General features: G+C 21.3%; 2 protein-coding genes across 2 annotated transcripts in view; both read right to left on the minus strand.

Moving 5' to 3' along the window:
* Nucleotides 1-3,418, minus strand: part of SRAE_X000240400 (Protein-tyrosine phosphatase,receptor/non-receptor type domain and Protein-tyrosine/Dual specificity phosphatase domain and Protein-tyrosine phosphatase, catalytic domain-containing protein) — a gene marked incomplete at both ends in the record, with an annotated part of 4,504 nt that extends 1,086 nt beyond the window's left edge. The window contains 3 exons of the mRNA XM_024645615.1: nt 1-472; nt 653-1,975; nt 3,316-3,418. The exon at nt 1-472 is cut by the window's left edge and continues 30 nt beyond it. Of these exons, the coding sequence (XP_024499880.1) occupies nt 1-472; nt 653-1,975; nt 3,316-3,418 (1,898 nt within the window). The remainder of the gene's footprint in view (nt 473-652; nt 1,976-3,315) is intronic.
* Nucleotides 3,419-4,542: 1,124 nt separating this feature from the next.
* SRAE_X000240500 (Protein-tyrosine phosphatase,receptor/non-receptor type domain and Protein-tyrosine/Dual specificity phosphatase domain and Protein-tyrosine phosphatase, catalytic domain-containing protein) lies at nt 4,543-8,113 on the minus strand (the record flags this gene model as incomplete). Its single annotated transcript, XM_024645616.1, has 4 exons — nt 4,543-4,904; nt 4,951-5,242; nt 5,289-7,792; nt 7,858-8,113. The coding sequence occupies 4 exons, from the start codon at nt 8,111-8,113 to the stop codon at nt 4,543-4,545; spliced, it is 3,414 nt and encodes a 1,137-aa protein (XP_024499881.1).
* Nucleotides 8,114-10,496: the final 2,383 nt, after the last annotated feature.

Consider the following 10,496-nt stretch of genomic DNA (forward strand, 5'->3'; position numbering starts at 1 on the left):
TTAGGTAATTCATGTTCTTTCCAATTATTAATATGAAATAATGTTATTTCTTTTGGTTTACCAACATCAACAGTCATTTGAAAATGATAAATAGATAAATGTGAAATATCATTAGCAGACAAATTTTTAATAAATTCAACATTAATATTACCATATTTTTGTGAAGATTTTTTTGGCCAATAATTTACATTGTCATCTTCAATATCAATAAATGCCACAATAACTTTAACATTTTCACGATACAATAATTCCCAAAAATAATTAATATTATTATTTGATGGTCCATCAGAAATGATATATTTTTTTTGTGGTGATATTTTATCAATATAATAGGCAGTTATTGTTCCATTAATATTTTTATAACAATTGACTAAATATTTATCAAATAAAGATGTTGTATCAACAAATATTTCTTCAAAACCTTCACATGTTTTTTTATAATCATGGCATCGTTCACAATCAGCAACATAATCTCTTTTAACACCAATTTGTGAATATTTTTCTTATTTTTGTTGTGATATATCATTCCATAATTCAAATATATTAGGATAAGTTTTTTGAATTTTTTTTCTGATAAGACGTGGTTTAATTGATTTGAAATAACATAGTAAAATAATAATTATTATTATTATTAAAATAAATAAAGATATACCACCAATAAGTCCATATGTACCACCAATACCAATATAATCAATTAATTTATCAATAAAAGATTTTTTCATAGATTCCATTTCTTTTTTTTTATCAGCCATTTTTTTTTCATATTCTGATCCATCAGTTTCTGATAAAATTTTATATATATCTTCACTTTTTTCATTTTTTCCCATAAATACTTTTTTTCCTTTAATAAATGTTTGAATTAATGTAACACTTCCAGTTGGAGTAATATAACGGCACATTAAAGATATCATGCTGGTTTTATTATTTTTCAAAATAATATAATCTCCAGAACGTTTAAAATTATCCTTTTCATTATTATTAAAATCATTTAATTTAATAGTTTTATTTTCATAAGTGAGAGAGTCAAAATATCCATATGTGATTCCATTAATGGTACAATTTGGTTGAGTAGACGTTTCATTTGCCAGATATAATATGTCCTGATTTGGAAATTTATAATCATCTTTCATTGGTCCAAAATAATACATTTTTTCTATAACTTTATCATTTTCAAGTGCAGGATAATTGTAGGTGAACTTCAGTATTTTAAATTGATGTAGAGTAAAGCTGTCTATTATCATTTCATCAGTATTTGGTATATCTTTAATACTTGATTCTGTGTATTTCATTTCTTTCATTAAAATTTTTTCACCTTTATAGAAATCAGGGGCATTTGGAGACATCAACTGAAGTTTTATATTGAAGACTTCCGTCATTGTTTTTCTTTTAAGAACATGAATTTTGTCATTTTTTGGAGATACAGGATGTTCTTGACCATTAATTTTTATTTCAGGTTTATCATTAACTGCTCTAATAATCGCACAAGGAAATTTATGTTCCAGAATAGAATTATCATCAGGTACATCATAATAGTAATATAATTTATTGGCATGAGGTAATTCATCTGCTTCCTTCAAATCACCATTATTTATATTGAGATGTTTCATATTGCCTTCTTTATCTTTGGTGAATTTGACAACTTTAGTTGGATCGTCACTACAATTATTAGATGAAGGAAGTGCTTTTGATATTTTCACTTTCTTTGCTATTTCAAATGATTTTGGTTCAGACTGCCAATTAAATTTTATCTTCCAGTTGTAAGGTGTAGGATTTGTATCATTACTTTTTATATAAGCCGTTCCACAAGTGATTATACTATTTCCGGATGAATTATGTGACAATGTTGTCCAAACATAGATTAGTTTTTCAATATTACTTGTCAATTTTGATGACCATAAAGAATCATCCGCATTGAAATTATCTACGACATTCGTATGTTTATAATTTTTTGATGGACATTTTACAAGAATTGCATCTGATTCGTATCAATATTTATAATAACTGGAAAAGTACTTTGATTAATTTTTTCAGAAACTGAAGGAAACAAAGTTCTGTGAGTATGTCCCTTGCAGTAAGTAATAATTTGAAACAGCAGCCATGTATTTGTGAAGTAATGTAAAACCAGCAACATTGCAGTATATTTTTTGATTAAAAATACAACATTATAAATTATTATTTTAAAGATAAAAATTTGAATGTTACATTTAATTATTTCAAATTATTAACAAAAATAATCATAATATATTACTATAATTTAAATTTTATCAAATTATATTAATGAACGTATTGATGTAAAAATTTAAATATAAGGTGTTTTATAGTGAAATAAATTCATAACCAAGTAATATATATGCAATAAGCTTAGAAGATGTGTTCCAATTGTAATGAAAAATTGGAATGGTAATAATAAAAATATTATTAAAGATATTAATTAAATTTATTTTTTTAATTGATCAAAAATTTGATGTTATTTAAAATGCTAAAAAAGTGATAATGTTTAGAATAAATTAAACTAGAAATTTATTTAAAATAATAACGTTGTAAAAAATTTTTATTAAAGAAAAATTAATAAAATTTTAAAATTATGTTTTTTATTGGTTCAGTTTAAAAAGTAATGTTTTTAAAAATTAATTTAATTTGAATAAAATAAAACTATATTTTATTTAAACACAATTTTCCAACAATTTCTTCATATTCAAAGTTTGATTGAATAAAAATGTTTTTATATTTATTTTAAAAATTCAAAATATATATTGATATCTGTTATTATGATTCAAACTTTTTTAGTTAATGTTTTATATATAATTTAGTTTATGAATATCTTAACACAGATTGTTTTCTAATTGGCTTTTTTTAAAGACAATTTATTTTGACTTTGCATCCATAATGACAGTGTAAAAAATTGTCGATCAATGGCAACTTAGAAAATAACTATTTGAACCATTACAAAAAAAACTCATTTTAAATTTTCTTATAATATGTTGATACAACCAAAAAATTTTATTAATCTTCAATTTTATAATTAATTATAATTTTAAAATCAAAAATGTTATTTTATAAAATATTGCTTTTGTATGACAATGGGCGATACTTATATATATTTAAATATAAAAAAATGCTACTCAAAAAGTATATTCTATAATTTTTTGATAATAAAAAAAGCAACTTTTTTTGATTAGATCGTAATTTATTTCAAGTATTTTGTTAATCAGTAAAAAATTAGAATAAATGCTTTTTTTTTGTCTATAATATAATATTTAAAAGAATCAAGAATAAGTGTTTTATCTTTCTGTCTATTAAATTCTTCGTTCAAACTTGGAAATTCAACAGATATTAAAAGAATCATTTTATAAATAAGTTCATACTTTTCAGATTCAGAATATATAGTTGATTTAAGAATTAATGTAACATCTGCCATATAAAAATTAAAATCTGCTGAATTTAGGCATTTTAATTTGAATTGTAAAAATGCTTCAATAAGATATCAAATTTCCCAAATTCATTTACAATTAAACATCCATTTAATTTATCAACAGAAAGATAAACTTCAACTTGAAATTAATCGTAGAATGTTCTTTATGATCAAATGTACATATATTTACATTTTTCATAAAACATTGGATATTTAATAAATAATTGTTAAATTTTGAAAAAAATATTCAATAATTTTAAATAATTTATTGTTTTTGGAAACCAAAGAAAGTTCCTAGTTGAATGGCAAATTGATCAAACACAATTTAAACTTTCAGTGAAAGCTTTTAAAAAATTAGATAAAGATAAAATTTTAAATGATTTACCATTATTTATAAGTTTTATCAATAACATCTTCAAAACACTCTTTCCTTTCCTTTTCTTTAAATTTTTTGCTTTACTAAACTCAGAGAAACTACAGACACAAAAAAACCGTTTTAAGAATGTTAAAGCCAAAATATTAAGAAGAAGAAATTTCTATATAACGTTATAAATTTACAATTAAAAAAAAGCTATCTTTTAAATGACTTGACATATATTGAATGAATTTAAAATATTTAATAAAAACTATTTTATCTTTTAATGTAAATATAGTTATTTTTTTTGTTTATTACAATATAGAAATTTAATAAAATTTTATTTTTATAAAATAAAGCGTAGAATAATAACAGTTTTGCATGAAGTCATTTATTCAGGTGTTAATATAGCTTTCAGTTGATTCACTTTGAAGATTAAACAAGATTTAAAGCATTTAAAAAAATATTATCGTGGAACATTACTAACTTTTCTATATCGTTCTTTTAAAGTGTATTTAATTAATTTCACTGTAATATATAAGATGATAGATATATTGTAAATTTATATACACATATTGTAAAAAAATTTTTATAAATAATACAATATAGATATAAGTTAATATTTTGAATTATTGTTATAAAAATTACTTTTTAGAATTAGAAAAAATAATTTAAGACTTTAGTTTTTATTTTAATTTATAATTAAAACACAATATTTTGTGTGTACTCATGACCAAACAATTTAATATAAAATAATATTATATCAAATAAATTATTAATTTATAGTTATTTTTTCTTCTTCAAGCAATGTTTGTAGTAATTTCATAAATTTATCATATACTTCAGCATTTACAGCAACTATGCGATTTTTGAAATGCTCATAAAGAAAAGATAGAGCAAAGAAAAATTGATTTGAAGTTTGGACAGCCTTGTAGCGACGTTGTCTGACATAATCTAAGCATTTAATAGGATCGAATGATTTTTTTAATTTAATCATATCGATCATATAGATTATTAATGCAAGTGTACCAGTTCTTCCTACACCTGAACTACACTGAATCATTAAATAATAATTTTTGTTCAATTCAATTAATCTTTTATAAAATCCATTGAAAGATTTTTTATCAGAAGGTACATCTAAAAAAATTAATTTAAAAAATGTTTTTAAATTAAATAAGCTTACTTTTATCAGGCCAATTTATATAATGTAGTAATTTAAAACTTTTTGTTTTATTTGTAGATAATTGAGTAAGTATACAATCATACTCATAATAACATTTATTCTTATCAAGTTGACCACCTTTATTTGTAAGTGAATAATTTTTAGAACTATTATCTTTGAGATTTAATGAAAAGTAAGGATAGCATTTATTTTGTTTCTTTAATTCATTTTCATTAATAAGAATTGCTATTACTTCAACCTGATATTTAAAAATTATATCATATGTATCATCAATAGTTTCTTTTAATGGTGCCTAAAAAAAATATGTTATATTAAAAAAAATATTTATAAATTCTTACCTGACACATAATAATTTTTCTTTCTTTTTCTTCACCATATTTATAAATCATTTCATTAGCATGAATAAATTCTTCAACATTAGTAGAATCTTCTCCTCCAATATTTATTGAATTTCTATCAAAACATGGAATTTCTGGATATCGTATCTTATTTTTTTTTTCTGTTTTAAGAACAGCATAAAAACGAGAACATTTTTTGTTTAAAACTTTTTCATTAATTATTTGTGTTTTAATAAATCGTTCATAAAAATATCTTAATTTTCCATAGTCAATCAAACCAACAAATTTTATGAAATTTTTAAGAGAACTATCTTCATATGATTCATAAATATCAAATTTATATTTATAATTATTATATTGTTCAGTAAATATTTCTCCATGATTTATTAAATCAATGAGCATATTTTGTTCCATAAAATATGAAATGAGAGCTTTAATAATATATGTATATTCTATAGCTGAAATACTTCCACCATAAAAATTTTCACGAATATTTTTTATAATTATCATTGGATTGGTAGAATTTATATCTTTTTTCATAACTTCAAAAATACAAGAAAAATACATAAATATATAAACACGATTGTCAGGTTGATGTGGAGAATGAATAAGAATTTTACTACCACCTGTATATGGAGAAATAACATCATATAACTTGGTAAGATAAAAATCAGATTTAGGAATTTCATGTTCATTCCAATTATTAACATGAAATAAAGTTAATTCTTTTGGTTTTCCTACATTTACAGTCATTTCAAATTTAGTAATTGATAAATGAGAAGCTTCATCTACTGATAAATTTTTTATAAATTGAACAGTAACATTTCCATATTTTTCTTTCTTTTTTGGCCAATAATAAAAATTTTTATCATCAATTGAAATATCATTATCTGGTTGATTAATAAATGCAACAACTACTTTAATATTTTCACGATATAACAACTCCCAAAAATAATTTATTTTTTCTTTTGCTGGTCCATCTGATATAATATACTTTCTTTCTGGTGATATATTATTAATACAATAAGCAGTTATTTCTTCATTAATGTCTTTAAAACAATTGACTAAATTTTTATTAAAAAGAGAGATTGTATCAGTAAAAATTTCTTCACCACCTTCTTCTATTTTTTTATATTCAAAATTTTGTACACCATCTGAAATATATTCTTTTTTTATACCATTTTCAGAATATATTTCTAAGTCTTCTTTTGATATTTGATCCCATAATTCAAATGTATTAGGATATGTTTTTATAATTTTCTTTTTTATAATAATTGGTCTCAATAATTTAATGTAACAGAATATAGCAGCAATTGTTATAATGACTAGAATAATTAAAATAATTCCAATTATTATTCCATATGCACCACCAGCTCCAATATTATCTTTAAGTTTTTCAAAAAATGATTTTTTCATAGCTGCTATCTTTTGATCTTGTTCAGCTAATATTTTTTCATATTCTGATCTATCACTTATTGGTATTAATTTATATTCTTCTTCTCCTTTTTCATTTTTTCCCATAAATACTTTTTTTCCTTTTATAAATGTTTGAGTGAAAGTAACACTTCCAGTTGGAGTAATATAACGGCAATTTAAAAATATTATGTTGGTTTTAATATTTTTTAAAATAATATAATCTCCAGAACGTTGAAAATTATCTTTTTCATTATTATTAAATTCATTTAATTTGATAGTATTATTTTCATAAGTGAGAGAATCAAAATATCCATATGTGATTCCATTAATGGTACAATTTGGTTGAATAGACGTTTCATTTGCCAGATATAATATGTCCTGATTTGGAAAGTTATAATCATCCTTCATTGCTCCAAAATAATATATTTTTTCTATAACTTTATCATTTTCAAGTGCAGGATAGTTGTAGGTAAATTTCAGTATTTTAAATTGATGTAGGGTAAAGCTGTCTATTATCATTTCGTCAGTATTTGGTATGACTTCAATACCTGATTCTGTGTATCTCATTTCTTTCATTAAAATTTTTTCACCTTTATAGAAATCAGAAGCATCTGGAGACATCAAGTGAAGTTTTATATTGAATACTTCTGTCATACTTTCTCGTTTAACAACATAAATTTTGTTATTATTTGGAGATACTGGATGTTCTTGACCATTAATTTTTATTTCTGGTTTCTCATTAACTGCTCTAATAATTGCACAAGGAGGTACATATTCCAGAATAGAATTTTCTTCTGGTACAACAAAATAGTAATATAATTTATTGGCATGAGGTATTTCATCTTCTTCTTTTAATTCACCGTTATTTATACTGACTCGTTTTAAATTGCCTTGTTTATCTCTGGTAAATTTGACAACATTAGATGGATCATCACCACATTTATTAGATGAAGGAAGTGTGTTTGATACTTTCTCTCTCTTTGCTATTTCAAGTGGTTTTGGTTCGGACAGCCAATTGAATTTAAAGATCCAGTCGTAAGGTGTAGAGTTTGCATCACTACTTTTTATGTAAGCCGTTCCACAAGTTACTATACTATGTCCAGAAACATTATGTGGCAGTGCTATCCAAACATAGATTAGTTTTCAATATTACTTGTTAATCGTGATGTCAATAAAGTATCATCTGCATAAAATATATCTTTAACATTCTTATGCTTGTATTTAGTAGCTGGACATTTCACAAATATTGCATCTGATTGGGTTTCTAATTGCACAATAACTGGAAAGGTACTTTCATTGATATACTTAGAAACGGAAGAAAACAAAGCTGAATGAATAGTTCCCTCGCAGTAAGTGATGATTTGAAACAGCAGCCATATAATTGTGAAGTGATGTAAAACCCGGAACATTGTAGTTTGTTATTTGGTTAAAAATACAACATTATAAATTATTATTTTGAAGATAAAAATTTGAATGTTATATTCAATTAATTTAAATTATTAACAAAAAATAATCATAATATAATATTAATATTTAAATTTGATCAAATTATATTAATGAACGTATTGATTAAAAATTTAAATTTAAGGTGTCTGATAATGAAATAAATTCATAACCAAGTAATATATATGTAATAAGCTTTGTGGATGTTATAAATTTTTTAAAAAAATTGGAATGGTAATAGTAAAAATATATATTATAGATATTTATTAAAATTATTTATTGTACACATATTTTTGTTATGTATTTAATTGATCAAAAAATTAATATATTTAAAATGTTTAAAAAGTGATAATGTTTAAGGTAAATGAAATTATAAATTTTTTTAAGAAAAGAATGTTTTCTAAATATATAGTAGAGAAATGACTTTCAAAAAAATATTTTTGAAAATTAAATTTTTAATAAAATTTTCTTATGTAAAAAAACACACTGATAACGATAAGTACATTCATTTTTCTAAAAAAAATTTTTTTTTGAGATATTGCAGCATAATGAAAAAAGGTAGCATCAATAATATTTGCTGCAAAATTGTTGTTTCAAGTGAGTTTGAAGTAACAATTAATTTATAGGTAAAGAAAGTTCGGATAAATTGTTTTTCAAATTAAAATGTTCAAAAAAATAATTTTGAAGCAAGATATATACCTCTGAAGTTAGGCTAAAAATTTTCTGAATTTTTTTTTTTTTAATGTTTTATAACTTTTAAAAAAAAACAATTTATCAAAAAAAAAACTTTTGAAGTATTTGAAGCGCTACATTTTAAGTACTATTAGGTTTCTGTAGCTTTATTCGTTCCTGAGATAATCAAAAAATTTTTAATTAGTCATAACTTTTTATGAATTAATTTTTTTTAATAAGGTAATGTAGTAGAAAATTATGTAATTTTGAATGTCATTTGGAAAAAATTTTATCCAACAAAAAATAATTATTGGCTCCAGAGATATAGTAAAAAAAAGATTTTGAAAAATTAAGCTTTTGAGGAAAAAAAAAGTTTATAACAAATTTTGAGTTCTACAACTTGATGACAAATTTATAAAAAAAAATTGACTTTTGCTATATAAGATTAATTAAAATAAAAAAATATTTTTGTGCAAAATTTTTTAAATATGAAATATTTTATAAATTTTGTATATATTATATGTGTATGTTATAATTTTTATATGTCATATATATATTTATTAATTTTATATTTAATATATATTTACATTAATTATATATAATAAAATATTTAAAAAATATCTTTTTGGCTTTAATATTATTTTTAACAAGTCTTACCTTCTTATAGAGTATTTCTTTAAATGTGATAATAAAGTAAAAATTTATGTAGCTTTTAAAAGTCTTTCAGTTAAAATTAGTTTGGCTTGAATTTAATTTACGGCTTTTAAAATATGGTCAAAAAAAAACTTTAAAATTTGAAAAAATTTTTTTAGGAATTAAAAAAAAAATTATTTATTAGTACTATATTAAGTTATAATTTTTTTTTATAAATACACAAAATTTTAGAATAAAAAATAAAGATAAACTTTATAATTATAATTATTCACTATAATTCTATAACAAAATATAATTTAAAATATTAGTTCTTTTAACAAATAATTTTGTCTATATTCAAAATTTAAAATTTTTTTCAAAACACAGTTTACAATAGATAGATTGTAATTTATAAGGTGGTCTTTATAAATAAGGTACAATATATAAAATATTTTAACCTACACTGTATTTATATCTTTATTTACTTAAAATAAAAGAAAGATATGAGTTATACATATTAGAGTATCTTCTAAAACTCAAACTGATTAATATAAGCAAAAGATTATAATAAAATGATTAAAATTTCTTTTTTATCTATTGTTTTTTGTAGAAATAAAATAATTATTTAGATTGAATGATTGTACCCAGACTTTCATGATACTTATATGTTTATGAAATTAATTTATTACCATATAAAAATAATACAATACTATTACTACACTACACTTAAATATAAATTTTAAATACAATACACTACATTTTTAAAAATATGAAATATACATATTTTGGTTTTATATTTTGTGATTTGTAATGCATTTAAAATTATTTATTAAGAAAAAAATTATTATATTATGTATAAAAATATTACAAAAATGTTTTATAATTTCAATAATAAGCACATTATTAAAAATCATAAAATTAACTTATATTTTAAAAAAGTTTCAAAAAAGAAATACTTAATAAAACATTTTTCTAAATGTATTTTATTTAAAAAAAGAAATTATAAAAATTTATAAAAAATTTTACTTTTATTTAATCAAAAAA

Source organism: Strongyloides ratti, scaffold srae_chrx_scaffold0000006 (genome assembly GCF_001040885.1).
Source record: "Strongyloides ratti genome assembly S_ratti_ED321, scaffold srae_chrx_scaffold0000006".
NCBI lineage: Eukaryota > Metazoa > Nematoda > Chromadorea > Rhabditida > Strongyloididae > Strongyloides > Strongyloides ratti.